This window comes from Anolis carolinensis, chromosome 1 (genome assembly GCF_035594765.1).
Source record: "Anolis carolinensis isolate JA03-04 chromosome 1, rAnoCar3.1.pri, whole genome shotgun sequence".
Lineage (NCBI taxonomy): Eukaryota > Metazoa > Chordata > Lepidosauria > Squamata > Dactyloidae > Anolis > Anolis carolinensis.
The window spans coordinates 351,054,120-351,069,550 of NC_085841.1; the positions used below are offsets into that span (position 1 = coordinate 351,054,120).

General features: G+C 39.3%; 1 protein-coding gene across 5 annotated transcripts in view; it reads right to left on the reverse strand.

Annotated features, from left to right (window-relative positions):
- Positions 1-403: 403 nt before the first annotated feature.
- ppp1r13b (protein phosphatase 1 regulatory subunit 13B) overlaps positions 404-15,431 on the reverse strand; it is a 76,028-nt gene continuing 61,000 nt past the window's right edge. For all 5 annotated transcript variants that reach the window (XM_062968530.1, XM_062968529.1, XM_062968528.1 and 2 more), the window contains 8 exons: positions 10,582-10,751; positions 9,864-10,365; positions 7,311-8,074; positions 6,116-6,253; positions 5,892-6,025; positions 5,577-5,743; positions 4,936-5,135; positions 404-1,772 (listed from right to left, as the gene is read on the reverse strand). In XM_062968530.1, coding sequence (XP_062824600.1) covers positions 1,731-1,772; positions 4,936-5,135; positions 5,577-5,743; positions 5,892-6,025; positions 6,116-6,253; positions 7,311-8,074; positions 9,864-10,365; positions 10,582-10,751 — 2,117 coding nt within the window. In that variant the 3' untranslated portion in view covers positions 404-1,730. The remainder of the gene's footprint in view (positions 1,773-4,935; positions 5,136-5,576; positions 5,744-5,891; positions 6,026-6,115; positions 6,254-7,310; positions 8,075-9,863; positions 10,366-10,581; positions 10,752-15,431) is intronic.

The window sequence follows — 15,431 nt, forward strand, 5'->3', positions numbered from 1 at the left end:
TCATTTTGAAATGGCCTGCATTTCCTTTCCAGGTGGCACATGGACAACATAGGTATACAAAAGGTGCTCAGCTGGCTACCAAGGGGGTGTGGAGGGTCAGATTTGGACCAGAAGAGACCTTTTCTAGAACAGAAAGTGTTTATAGGCCTCTCCTGAACCTAAAATAACTAGGCAGAAGCTGACACACACAATGTAAATGCCCTCAGTGGTGCCAAACTTGTGGCCCCCCCAGGTGTTTTGGACTTCAACTCCTATTAAGAATTGTGGGAGTTGGAAGTCCAAAACACCTGGAGGGCTGAAGTTTGCCCATACCTGCATTAGATATACTCAATAAATGTCCCTGATAACATTCTTCCAAAAATAGCTCCAACCTTAAGAAAACAAACACCTGGAAGCTCAACCGTACCTTAGCAGTAGTTTTATTGTGCACACTGGATGAGCAGTGTCTCGTAGGCTTTTCACTCACAGTCATTTAGCAAATATTCTTTTACAATACCCTTTCACTTCTTATCACCACAATATATACAATTAATGCTAAATAGTGGTAAAAGCAAATTACAGCACTGCATCGATGGATATAAATTATGCACAAAATGTGTACATGAAGAATGGACAATTGGCCTACAGTTTACAGGGAGGAAATTATAAAACATGTATGGCTACAACATAATAGGGAATTCAAAATAGACTTCTTTATATAAAATCATGTACAATTTCTATTCCAGTGAAGTGCTTTTTGTATTTTTGCTTGAAACTAGATAGTGGATCAAGTTATTGCATTACTGACCCTGGCATGAGGCGCAGGGCTGTCAAGAACCACAGAAATGCCGTTCTGCCTCAAACAGCAAGTCGTCATCTTTCCCATAAGTCTCTTCTTTCTCCCCTTCACTCTTTACAACCAATCTGGCCTTTTTAGTCAATCCTTCAGTCACTCATCTACTTTCACAGATAAGATTTAAAGATTCTCAAAGTGAAGCCCTCTTAGCTTTTGTATAACCTGACTCTTACCCTTCCCAACTATTGCACTTTCCTTTCATATAGACATACAGATTCCCTTAAATCTGAATGCAAGTTTATCCAGAAGATGGAATTCAGGGCATTAATATGAAAAAAAGTATAACGGAATACTGGGGGGGGGGGGGGGGGGGGGGAGAGAGAGAGACTGGTGCTATAAGCAAGAAAAAAACATCACGTGAAGGAACAAGTGCGGTTTTGAGAGATGTGCAAAATCTATTCATTCTTGATGCTTTTCTTGTCATATATCAGTAACACCTTTCCTTCCAGAAGACGGTTGGTAACTCCCAGATGTCAACTGTTGCTGAGAGCTTTGAAGGATTTACACAGCAAACGCAACACTCAGTTGACAATTTTAATAATAAACATCTTGACATGTCAGGACAGTTACTGCGAACTACGACTGATCAAAAAGCATATCTGCATTTTGCAAGGGTTTTAACATAGAGCGCGCGGTTTTAAAGTTCGGTTGGCAGAAAACACTGTCGGCTGCGTTTGAGCGCCTCGCCCAGAGACCAGGCGGGTTGACATAAAGCAGACCTCACTTATGAATTGCAGATTGAAAAACCTCAAACGCGGTCCATTATATGAAACAAGAGCACCATTTAAAACAAGTGTAGCTTAACTTCTGGTGAAATGTAATTGAAAATGTATCCAGTGTATACTTTCATCTTCCAGTTACCAGCAAGATATACTGTATTGCCAAAGAATGGGATTCAGGCGAGAGTTCGTTGCCTAGGCTTGATCCTTGGGTATAACTGCAATAAAACGAGATCATGGTTACACATGGTGAAGAAGTGTTCTCACAACTACATTAGTTGGTGAAGAAGTGTTCTTAAAACTACATTAGTGAAGCCAAGGAACAGTTATATATTTCTATGCACACAAAGAGTTCCTTTCCTCAATGTCTGCTAGTATCATTTCAATTATTCCCAAAATGAGAAACCTGAGTCCCAATCTTAGTTCAAATATGCAGCTGCTGCACTTCAACATGACACTCTAGACCAGGCATGGGCAAACTTTGGCCAACCAGGTGTTATGGGCTTCAACTCCCACAATTCCTAACAGCCTACTGGCTATTAGGAATTGTGGGAATTGAAGTTCAAAACACCTAGAAGGCTGAAGTTCGCCCATTCCCGCTCTAGATACTTTTACCTTTACTAACAGCAGTACCTAATCTCCAAAGAACCTGTTAGCTCAACTATGTGTAACTTTGTATAGTGTAGTAGCTGATTTTTCAGTCACATCCCCTCCACCTGTTTTCCTGGGAAGTGGAATTCTGATTAGGGACATCCCTGAAAATCTGTCTTAATGGAAAATAGTGTAGGGAACTGCTAACATTTGGAAAATGCCCCAGAAGGACCAATTCTAGCACTGTATTACATCAAAATGCAGGTGAAATAATTCAGTGATTTTCTTGGCCTTGTTTACGCTTGATGTACACAGAATATAAAATAGGTTCAAAGTGTTTTTATTGTGGGACAGAAGTCAAGTGAACAAAAAGAAACCTGGCAATTTTTGTTTTCTTAAGTATAATCCTCTCTTTGCTGTGACCTGCCAAAATATGATAGTTGAATATAGCAAATCTGTGCAATTCCAGTGCTACATGATCTCTTGGTTAAAGCCAGCCCTCCAATTTCAATGGTGTTAATGACGCAGGAAACCCATCAAAACGAATGAATTGCTTTGCCTGAATTTCTAGGTCTTCCCGCATAACTCCATGGTCAACTTCCGCTGGAAGCTAGCCATTAAATCACACCTGAAGATCTAAAAGAAGTTCTCTCTAGAAATCTCTTGGTCCTCTAGCATAACAAGAGTAAGTTGACCATAGAGTCACATGTCTGGACCTAGAGAGAACACTAGAATCAAATCAAAATAATCAAAACCGCAGAGGGACTACTGTACTCTTATTTCTCTAAACAAATGTATCATAAAGGCATGGAAGTGTTAAAAGAAGTCCAGGATAAAGTTGTGAAGAAGCACCATTCGGGGCTAGGGTTTTTTTTCACTGTGGAATTGGGGACACCTGCCAGAGCAGCACCCTTAAATCCAGTACTATCAAATGGAAATAATATAGTTCATCTATGAATGTGCCAAAAGAAGGCTTAGTGACTGCTGGTATGGAGTACCTCAGTCAGAGAACTAATTAAAAGGCCAATGATAACTTCAGAGCTGAAATGGGAGAAACCACTGAACAAGTATCACCCAGTTGTTCATAAAGCAAGGCTTCACGGAGAAGTGGAGAGGAGAACAATTGTTGAAACCAGTATCTAAAGCCTGCCTAGAATTTGCAAAAAACGCTCTCTGATCACAGGAGAACAAAGGTGAATTTTCAGGCCTTGCTGCAAAATATTTCATATGGCAGAACCAGAGTACTTTGTCTGGAGACACATCCTCTGGTGGCAGCAGCATGGGCATGCTTTTCCTCAGCAGCAATAGGGAATATTGATCAGGATTGAGGACAGTAAAACATGTTTCAATCTGCAAGAAATCTAGGACTAGAATTGAGTTTCCAGCAGGAAAAAGACCTTAAACTAAGGTGGGCAAAGTGTGGCCTTAGAGCAGGCATGGGCAAATTTAGGCCCTCGGGTGTTTTGGACTTCAACTCCCATTATTCCTAGCAGCCGGTAGACTGTTTGAAATTGTGGGAGTTAAAGTCCAAAACACCTAGAGGGCCCAAGTTTGCCCATGCCTGCCACAGAGCTGCATCTGGCCATCAACAGTCTCTAGACTTGTCTTTATCTGGCCAAAAACAGAGTGAACTGCCATTCTGGAAACTTTCCAGAATTGACTACAGGGCTTCCCTGAAGTAGAAAATACCAGTTTTTCAAAATCAAAAGTAAATTTCTATTTCTTTCTGGTAGTATTTAGTATATGTTTATCCAAGAAGACTTGCACCTGGAAGAATGCTCCAGGTTCATGTATGCAAATGTGCAAGCAACCAAAAAGTGGCACTTTGTTTTTAGGTACAGTAGAGTCGCACTTATCCAAGCCTCGCTTATCCAACGTTCTGGATTATCCAAGCCATTTTTGTAGTCAATGTTTTCAATATATCGTGATATTTTGGTGCTAAATTCATAAATACAGTAATTACTACATAGCATTACTGCGTATTGAACTACTTTTTCTGTCAAATTTGTTGTATAACATGTTTTGGTGCTTAATTTGTAAAATCATAAACTACTTTTTCTGTCAAATTTGTTGTATAACATGTTTTGGTGCTTAATTTGTAAAATCATAAACTAATTTGATGTTTAATAAGCTTTTCCTTAATGCCTCCTTATTATCCAACATATTTGCTTATCCAACGTTCTGCCGGCCTGTTTATGTTGGATAAGTGAGACTCTACTGTACTTGTCTTTTCTGTCTCAACAAAAATATTTTGCATCTTCACATTGACTGCCTTGTGTACTTCAAGTTGTTCCATTTCAGTTCCAGCTTATAACACAACAAAACATGAAGTGGAAAGGGCACAGGGTAACATGCTTGAAGACACCATCTTTTATATGAAAAATTAGCACACCAAAGATCATCTGGCCACTTTCAGTGTGTAAAATATTCTAGATACATTGAATACTGAAATGTTTAATATTCTAATTTGCCATCTGAAATGGTACAGTTCTACCAGGATTTTATTGTTACTTGTCCTCAAAAATACTAGCCTGATTTGGTCTTTGCTATGTGCCTTCAAGTCGGCAACCCTATCTAACAGATTCTTGTTTCCTTCTCCTAAAACTGAAAAGTGTGACTTGCCCAAGGTCCAATACTCAAGCCATTATTCCACAGTGGCTCTCTCATTTGCCCATTTATTTCTGATGATCCATAGTATCTGTAGAACTCTGTCGTAGCGGATCTGGAATTTTGTTTTCTGTTTTGAAATAAATATTGCTTTAATGCTCCCGTGAGATGTGTCAAACTTACCCCCAAGAGATTTTTGGGCACGTAGCCTTCCTTCTCGTTGAGGCGGGCCCACCACCAGTCTGTCTCATTGTCATCCTTGCGCCTCAAGATGGTAATGGCATCGCCTTCGTGGAATGACAACTCATCGTTGTTCTGAGCTTCGTAATTCCACAGTGCATACACTACACCTTTGTTCATGACCCCCAACTTCTCCTGCACACCTATTTTCAACAAGTAAATACAATTATATAGGAGACAAAGAAACAATAATCATACCAGCCTGAACATTAGGAATTGTGGGAATTAAAATCCAAAACACCCGGAGGGCCGAAGTTTGCCCATGCCTGATATAAGCTATCAAGATTCTGGCCTAAATGTTCTAAAAGATTATCCAAATACGCTTTTAACAACTGGTGAGTATATGGTTGATGCCATTATTGCATTATTATTTTTGATTCTGCTGTAAGTTACCTTGAAGTTCTACTTGACTGAATATTATCAGAAAAAAACACAACCCAGTTCAATATAAATAATCTAAATTTTTGTTGTAATGTAATCATGAATTCATTGGGGCAGATGCTGAACTCGTTAAGGAAGGACAAATTAAAACTAAAGATCTCAAACTTCAAAGTTAACGACAATAGATCAGACTTGTAACCTACCATATAGGAACTGAGAGCACTGAATATAGCCTTCTTCCATCTCCTCACACTTATCCGCTGCAGTTTCTATGTCGCTTATAGTTGAAGCAAAAATGGCTGCTCCAGATTCAACAAGAAGCTTACAAAGGTGAACACTGTTGCAAGAGGCAGCACAGTGCAAAGGAGTCCTGAAACAAAGTAGAAACAGAAGATTCAACAGAAAGTGAAGCAAAACACGTGATCACATGTGCCAAGAGGGAGTCAAACCAGTAACTGGCCCTTTCTATTCTTTGTGCTGCATCTAGAACTAAGGGTGTACTCTACTTTGTCCCTTACCATCCATCGCTGTCTGCTGCATTTACGTTGACACCAAAGTCCAACAGGAACTTAACAATATGATGATGGCCAGCACATACTGCATTATGCAGAGGGGTGATTCCTTCATCATTGGGTTTGCTGGGGTCATCAACCTAAAGCAAGAGAAAATGGCATGACTGCATGGACTTAAAACATTTTCTGACACAAAAACATAACTTGAGAATCTAGCCATGTAATTATACCTCATATATGATCCGTTGTACCAGATCAAACTCTCCTTCCAGGGAGGCATCCAGCAATAGGGCCAAGGGATTAAACTTGACCCTCAAGCTATGGCCAGTTCTCTCCGAGTTGGGTTTCTTCAGGTTGGTTCTTTTGATCTGGGTAATAAGATGATGGTTAATTTCAGGCTGATGCTACAAGATTCTGAATTGCATTGTGTCAAATTTATTTTGGAGCTACTTGGGGTGCTGGTATTTTGATTCAAATGCAATGTTGGGGAGCAGGAACAAAGATCAGTAATAAGAAGGATAATTGGGAAACTCACAATTTCGTCTTTAGCTTTGACACAGGTAAATGCATCCAAAACATTACCAGGATTATACACTTCCATAATACAACTGAAAAGACCAGTTAATTTTGAATTGTTTTTGTGCTTTACAACAGTATCAGGATTTTTGCATTCAGGATTCAGGTTTTGTCCTACAGATATACAGCTCACGTTTTCTGATTAAAGATTGCTACTAATATGATTCAGGTAATTTTGGTCACAATTTATTTGTGAACCATAATCCATCAACTGACCTTTCAAAAGACCTTAAGATAGACCAGCATAGTTTGCAGCTCTAGGGGCCAAATGATGCCCATCAACAGACTGATGAACATATTTCTGTTTGTCAGTCTGCTAAATGCTAAAGTAGGAAAATTGTCAATAATCTGGGAGACCACATGTCCTTGTTGACCCACTTGGTGGATCACATGAGTTGTGGACGCCTTAATAAAGATGTGCCTAATCAGAACAGATTCATGTCAGAATAAACATGAATCTTGCTTTTGTACCTGGCTTGATTTAATACTTTTAATCCTGCATTTATGAAGCAGTTTAGTTTGGCTGTTTCTATTTAGTAGAAAATCAGTATATACTGAGAAATCAGTATCTGGAGGTGGCTATTACAAGGACTAGGATGCACATGAAGGAGACCCACACAGCGATTGCATGGCATGTTATAGACCCGGCATGGGCATACTTCGGCCCTCCAGGTGTTTTGGACTTCAAGTACCACTATTCCTAACACCTTACCTACCGGCTGTTAGGAATTGTAGTTGGAGTCCAAAAACACCAGGAGGGCTGAAGTTGGCCCATGCCTGGTGTAGATACATTTGCAGAGAAACTTGACCTTCCATAGCAGTCCAACTTGCGTTTTTATAATGACTTACCAGAGGAAGAGGGGGAGGGGGAGGGGGAGGGAGATCAGGAGGCAGTTGTACTTCTTCTTCTGGGGAATTGGCTTCAGGGGTTGGGCTTGGTGGCCGCTCCACAGAAGGAGCTACTGCAGGATTGTTGTTGTTATCATCCTCAGTTGTTTCAGATGTTTGATTTGTGGTTTCTATGCTGATCAGCTCTTCAATTTCAGGAGAGGGCAATTCATTGTCATTAGCATCCGCCGAAGACTCGTCAGGCAGAGGAGCTGTTGGGGGCACTGAAACCTGCTCCTCAATATTGCCATTGGCGTTGGTGTTTCCATTGTCAACATCGGCCAAGGTGCCTATAAAGTCCTGTGAGTTTCCTGGCTGATAAAAAGGGGCACCTTCTATCCCACCCGCCAGGGTATTAAAACGTTGGTATAATAGCTTCTGGATATTTGGCCCGCTGGGGCCTTCCGGTTCAGTGATAGAACTCCGCTTCTTCAGGGGCCTGGGAGCATTAGCGAGTTTCCTGCGAAGAGCCTCCAGGTCGGCATCGCTTTGGTAGCGAAGGGGAGAATGGACGATGGGGGTGAGCTTGGTGGGGCTGAGGGGGCGAGGGATGTTTTCTACATTGCTGTTATCACCAGCAGGTGCCATATTTTCCAGTTCCTGGTCTTTCTCAATATATTCATTTGGAGGAGGAGGCTGGGATGCGTTGACAGGAGAAGATCCATGGAGGAAGGGTAATGGGGAAGGAGAAGTCGAACCAGACTGTACAACGGGCTTCCCATAAACTGAAGGGAAAGAGTAGTAGTGAGTAACAGTTCTAAAAGAACAAGAAATAACTTTTCAGTATTGCTGTTTCTGTTTTTGAAATTATAGAAAAATTGTGAGAACTATTGATTTTCTAACATTTCAATCAGTGAATATTGTAGACATTATACATTTGATAGTTATGTATCAACTATATCCACAAACCATCAAAACAGAGGCAATGCAAAGGGCATACCATGAAAAAAAAACTCCCTGAAAAATGGAAGTCCAAAACCCAAAGGATACTGTCTGAGAACAGCACTAATGTTTTCCTCCATTTGCCACCACCTACCTCTGTCTTGTACAAGGCCTCTTCTTAGGCAAGCCTAAGGTAAAAAAGAAGCCTAGGGATTTGCATGGGTCAAAGGCAGACCCAGATCTCAAAAGGAGGTGTTTTCTAGATGCCAATGGGGAAGAGAATTATTATTGCTTTTTTTAAAATACTACTTATGTTCTCAGTCATCTAGTGGCCATAGAGGGTGTGGCCTGAGCTTTTTACCCACACACATCTTTATGGGATAAGACTTCAAGCAAACAAGCAAGTCACATGCAAACCTGTGGTTTTAACACTCACTTTATTCCCACATAATTTTGGCCATCTCTACCTGATGAAGAACCTCATGAGCTTCGAAATTAAGAGTGATTAATGTTGTGCCTTTTGGTTGGCCTAATTAAAGTATCAATAAATGTGCACTCTGAAATATTTTTTTACAATCAAGATGGCCATTCCTGCATGTAAAGCTTCATTTTTGGCAAAAATAAAGTAAAAGGTATTACTCAGACAGAAAGATTTCAGCTAATCCCCTGGCTAGGATTCTCTGCTTCCCACACCCCTGAATATATCTTACAACATACAGATAAGATGAGCTATAAACAAGAACAAGAGAAACAATGGGCATCATCTAAAGATGTCCAAAAAAAGATAACACCAGATAACTTCTTCCAATTGAAAGATTGCTGTCCTTTAATCCCATTTAATAGACAGCTGATAGAATAAAATACAATGGTAGTTTTGAGCTGAAACCAGAGAAAATATTTATTTTTCATTTTGTTGGACACACCCAGTTCCAATTTCTAACATGAATTTACTAGTTATGAGTTGATAGCCCTGAGACATTTCCAATATGAATACAAAAATTTTAATTGCCTCTTTGGAGTTCTAATATAATTCAAGAGTGCATGTGTTTCTTCTCCTTTAGAGGCTTAATAGCTAAGTGGAATTTTAATTCAACTTCTCTAATCATTCCACTTCTTCCTTTTTGTATGCATTCTACTTTGAAGTAAAGACTCACCAAAGTATTTCATCACCATTTTAATTCATCTATCTCTTTTTCAGAAAGATACTAATAAAGTCCTTTATCAGCTGCTTCACTTCTCAGAACCGCTCATGAATATACTGAATTAAACCGGTCTGAAAAGTGAGGCAGCATTAGCACTGTTTGTTTTTAAGTTTAGGCGCATGTCAATTACCTCCACAGATTACTGGGTGGGTAAAAAAGAAAACACATTTAAAATCATTTCTGTATCATAAAGCCCACTGTTTTAATTTATAGTACCAGCATAACTCTCATATGATCCCTCCAAATTTTACACACTGTTTCTGACTTGTATTGTACTCAGTCAATGGTTTCAGTCAATGATTTCAGGATTAACAGAGCACTCCAATTCTTTTTAATCACTTCAGTTAAAGATATGGCCATGAAACCCTAACTTAGATTCTTGTCATCATCAAACAACTTTTAAAACTGTTTCAGAAAAAAATCAAATTACCTGCTTTGACAGATTTGTTTAGAGTATTGTACACCGCTTGCTGGTAGTTCTTTGGTGGTGTCGCTTGCTGAAGATACATCGAATAGATGGAACTGGAGTTCACCGTTTGGGGCCCTTTCCTAGGAGACTGGGGCCTTGAGCTTTTGTCGGCTAGAAAAGGCCTGATGGCTACAGTTAAAGGGAGATCAGGCCTGCCATCTCCTCCTGGAAACAGTGGAGCACCAGAAGGCTGATATGTGGGGCTTGGAGGCACAGATATCCTCTGCTGTATCTGTTGTGAGGAGCTGGGCTGATGAATGTTGCTCGCTGGAGGCAACGGAACAGGTCTTTGCCGGTTTGCTGCTGTGGAGCCAGGCCTTGGCAGGCTACTGTCCTTTCGTCTCTCTAGGGAATTGGTAGAACTTGTTCCTAAAGGAACAGTGCTCGGATAGGTCCCATAATTTTGAGGCAACTGCTTACTTACTCCAGGGATAGGTGGTGGTACTTTCCCCATATCAATACCCTGGGAAAGATAAATAAAAGTGTCAGAAATGTGGCTAGTTGGTCCTTCCAGTCAAGACAGAAAAGATAGTCTTTTAAAATCTCTAATAGTGACCAATAACACAAGAAATAGCAAACAAGGACTCAAGAGATACTGTAACCAAACTCTGGAAGCAGTGGATTTATTTAATACTGTATAAAGCAGATAAAAATAGGGGGAGGGGGAATAGAAACTCACCAGTTTATCAGTGCTTCCTAATCCCGAAGACGACAGTGGCTGACTAGATATAGTCCCCTGCTTCAAAGTAGCATCCATGTTTGAGTCCTTCCAGTCTGCACTGGAGATTTGTGGGGGCTTCACCACAGGAGAAGAGCTCTGCTTAAGGGCTGGCCAGGTTCCATCATTAGCTTAGAGTAAAGAGAAATGGTTTATTAAAGAGTTTCTGATGCACAAATGTGTAAGGCAATAATGCAGGTTATAGAGGACAAGGCTGACGTAATTTTTCTGATTGGTTGAATCAAACAAAGGATTAGAGATTTCCAAAATCAGACATGCTTGAAATCTGGACTATATCTTATAAATGTGTTTTGATATTTACTGCTAGGAGCTTGCAGTCCATGTTGGGGGTAATACCTCATTCTTCCACTCCACAATGACACACCCTTCCTGCTTTAGATCACAAATCACACTTCTTGCATTTCTGTACTGCCTTTCTTCCCTGACAAAGTGGCAAAATATAGTTACTGATCAGAAGACAAGCCTACAAAGGAATTCCTTTTTTATCGTGTCAGAAGCAACTTGAGAACATACTTCAAGTTGCTTCCGGTGTGAGATAATTAGCCGTCTACAGAGACGTTACCCAGGGGACACCCGGATGTGTTACTGGGAGGCTTCTCTCATGTCCCCTCAAACTAGAGCTGACAGATGGAAGCTCAACCCATCTCACAGATTCAAACTGGCAACCTTCAGGTCAGCAGTTTAACTCATTGGGCCACCGTTGCTTCTTAAAGAAATTACTAAAGTAGCCCAATAGAGAAGAGGATAGGTTTCCCAAATCTTTAATAAATCTGTAGAAGAGGGAATTTCAGAAACATAAGCCATTTTCAGTGAAATTAATCCAAAACATAACATTAAAAGGGTCAGAGTCATGTCCTCTTTAAAATCCGGCCTTCCTACAGATTGTTACTGCTCGAAACACTTTTACGTTTACTAAGGATTCATAATATTAGGGATACACTGCTGTGAACCCTAGAAAAAGCCCCTTCGTGTATATACACTATAGTATTTCATTCTTCATATTTTCAACTTTGATTGTGTAGAGTAGAAGGCATTTTGGCACTATTTCTCTGGAAGCATAAATTTATCCAGATCCATTAAGGAGTGGGGTTAACAATGAAATTCTCTGTTTTTTGTTTGTTTAAAAGATTTATAGCTTACCTGACATCTAGAGCTCTCAATAAAAATCAATTTAGAACTATCTAACACCATAAAAAATTAAAGACAAAAAGCTATTAATATATATGGAGATAAACACCTTCACTATAAACAGGAAATATTCTTCATAGCTTACTTTAAAAAAAATCAATTCATTAGTTATTTTTAGATCTTTTACAATACCATCTTCTACATGATAAACTGTATAAGCCACCCCAAGTACTTTGGGGAGAGGGGGTGGAATATCAATAATACTTGTTGTTATTACACCTTTAAGGTGATAATGCACAGTACACTTAGAATAAAGTCTCATTTCTCTGGGAATTGTTATTATTTTATTGATCACAGGTCCATAACCATTCAACTGTTCTGCCTGTGCTGCAGTTTCATCTATATTTTAATTTTCTATTGTTTTTCTTGACATCTGAACTGTCCTCTTTCTTATCCTCCCTAGTCTTTACCTCCACCTTTTTTCTGATATTTAACAGAAAAATCTAATTAATCACACTACCTACACTTGCATAGAATCATAGAATCATAGAATAGTAGAGTTGGAAGAGACCTCATGGGCCATCCAGTCCAACCCCCTGCCAAGAAGCAGTCCAACCCCCTGCAAAAGGCAAAACCAACTGTATCAGATTGTGTTGTTGAAGGCTTTCATGGCCGGGATCACAGGGCTGTTGTATGTTTTCCGAGCTGTATGGCCATGTCCCAGAAGTATTCTCTCCTGACGTTTTGCCCACATCTATGGCAGGCATCCTCAGAGCTTGTGAGGTATGGAGAAACTAAGCAAGGAAGGTTTATATATGTCTATGGAAAGTCCAGGGTGAGAGAAGAACTCTTGTCAGTTGGAGGCCAGTGTGAATGTTGTAGTTAATCACCTTGATTAGCATTGAATAGCTTCATCGCCTGGCCAGGAGATGAAGCTATGCAATGCTAATCAAGATGATTAACTACAACATTCACACTGGCCTCTGAGTTCTTCTAGTCTCTATCAATACTGGTAATGATAGTTTACTGATTCTGATGTCATACTAATATATGCTTAATTATATTTCTGTATAATTTATTTTCTGTGGTCTATGTGTTGGCAGTTATTGAAATAATTACAAATGGCCTTCAAGTTTAATTAAATCTCTTCCAGAAAGAGAAATATTTCTGTAAAGGGAACTAAGCCATAGGATAAGATAATGAAATCAGAATAAATTAAAATTAATAATATTAAACATCCCATTTCAAATTTTGGCTGCATTATATAGATTTATTAGATTGAAATATGATTCTTAGAAAGAGTACTTGTGGAGAAGAAAGAGTACAACTGATTGGACAAGCAAATCGTTTTTGTTGATAATGATGTAACATACAGTGGAGGAACTGCAGTTTTTTGTTTCCTGAATGCCATGAAGAGCCGTGTTCAGGTCCAACATCGAGGTCTGACACCGTCCATGACCTTCTTTTACCATAATCTGGGTTAGTACAAAGTATCAGAAAGTCAAGTGAAAACTTTTTATTCCTTCCACCATAACCCTACCTCAACTTCGTGCCTACTTGGTAAGTAAGTTATGCTAAATAAGAATTGGATAAATATGCTATCAAAAGCACCCAAGCCTAAAAATTCCCTCCAAATTCAGAAATATATTTCCCAAAAAAATGACCTCTCTTTGGGTGGCTCTCTTAACTACCCTAAAATCTATTTATAAATGCTCAAAATAAATACAAATAAATAATTGATAAGATTTATTTTGAGCACTCATGTAAAAGATTCACTTTGAAGCTTTAAACTCACAAATCAGTAATGTAAAGCTCCATGACCCAGTTTAATACTGGATAGCATATTTGGTTTAGTCCAAGGACAAACAAATTTCAGGCTTATGTAATTATTTCTGCTAGACTCCATCTCTGGCAAAAACAAGTGTATCCAAACAGATGCTCACATCTAGATTTTTATTCTACACATTCAACGGTGACCTCTCTTTCATATCATCCTCAAAACTTTGCTTTATATTAACTAGATACCTGCAGGTCATATGATGAGATCCATCTAGGCTACTGACTTTGTTACTGTTAACTGACATCACGTTGACTTCAGTTAATAACCCCATGATCTGTAAGTCACTCTGTTCTGCTCAGTTCTTGCAAACTCAGGGCTCATGACTTCCTTGGTTGACTCTATGTACCTGTAATGCAATCTTCCTCTTTTCCTACTGCTTTGCCTTCTGCTTCAAGCATTCTTGTCTTTTCTAGCAAGTCATGTGTGCTCATTCCTAAATGCCCTTAAAAAGGCACTAGATCTTGTCTAACGGTGGAAGTTATGCAGGGCCAACTCTATTTAGTACTTATATGAGAGACTGCAAATGAATAACAGGTGATGTAGGCTAAATTTTACAGGAAATAACTAGCACAGCTACCTCCTTGTATTCTTAGCCTAAGAAAATATACACAGATATTTTCTTGTGGTATGACCAAAGTATTATAGTCTCAGCTTAATCACCTTGGCCTCTAGGGACAGTTCAGGATTGATTTGCTATCAGGCAGTGGTTCTCAACCTGTGGGCCCTCAGATGTTTTGGCCTTCAACTCCCAGAAATCCTAACAGCTGGTAGACTGGCTGGGATTTCTGGAAGTTGTAGGCCAAAATACCTGGGGACCCACAGGTTGAGAACCACTGCTCTAAGGCTCATTTATCTGTCTTTTTTAGTGATCCATGGTGCTGTGCTGCTGGAGAACTCTCCTCCAGAACTACATTCCAATGAATTGATTCTTTTCCTATCAGCTTCCTTCACTGTCAGATTTCAACACCATACATAGAAATTGGAAATATAGTGTCATGGGCACGCCTGATCTTGGTATGCAATGATCTTTACACTTGAGAATCTTATCTAGTTCCTTCATTCCTTCCAAGTCCTAGCCCTCTTCTGATTTCTTCAGGGTTGGGGATGATGTAACCTATAGAATATCAGGCTGGAGAAAACTCAGATGATCGCAACATACAAGTGCAAAACTTGCAGGAATACCCTGTATAACAGGGATTTTAAAGCTCAAAACTGGCTAGCAGAGCTACATAAAAAGTGTATCCATACAGATTCTAGCATCAACATTTCCATTTCTACACATTCAACGGTGACTTCCCTTTCATAACATCCCTCAAGACTCAACTTTATATTGACAACTTCTTAAATAATTGCAATTTTAAGGGAACATAGTTTCTAAAAATACTGCTCCTTATTAAATAATTCTCTCTCTCTCTCTCTCTCTCTCTCTCTCTCTCTCTCTCTCTATATATATATATATATATATATATATATATATATATATATGTTGGAATATAGCTTTTCTGACTGCTTTGCCTATTTGTGCAACTCATTTCCATAGTTTTTAAACAGACAAAATCCTAATATCATACAAAGATAAAGTGGAGTCTTTGGCAGTGTTAGGTACAGGTAGAAAGGAAGAATTCTGAAAACAAACATTCTGAGGTAACATTTCTATCAGCCAGGATATAGAGCATATCTGAAAGGCTTGTTTCCACTCACTCTAAACAACTGGTAGAACCAGAGACACATAAACTCATTTACAGGATCTCAATACTATTCTACAAAGTGAATTTCAAAGATCCTGTAACAGTAATTACTTCCAATATGGGAACCAACTGTT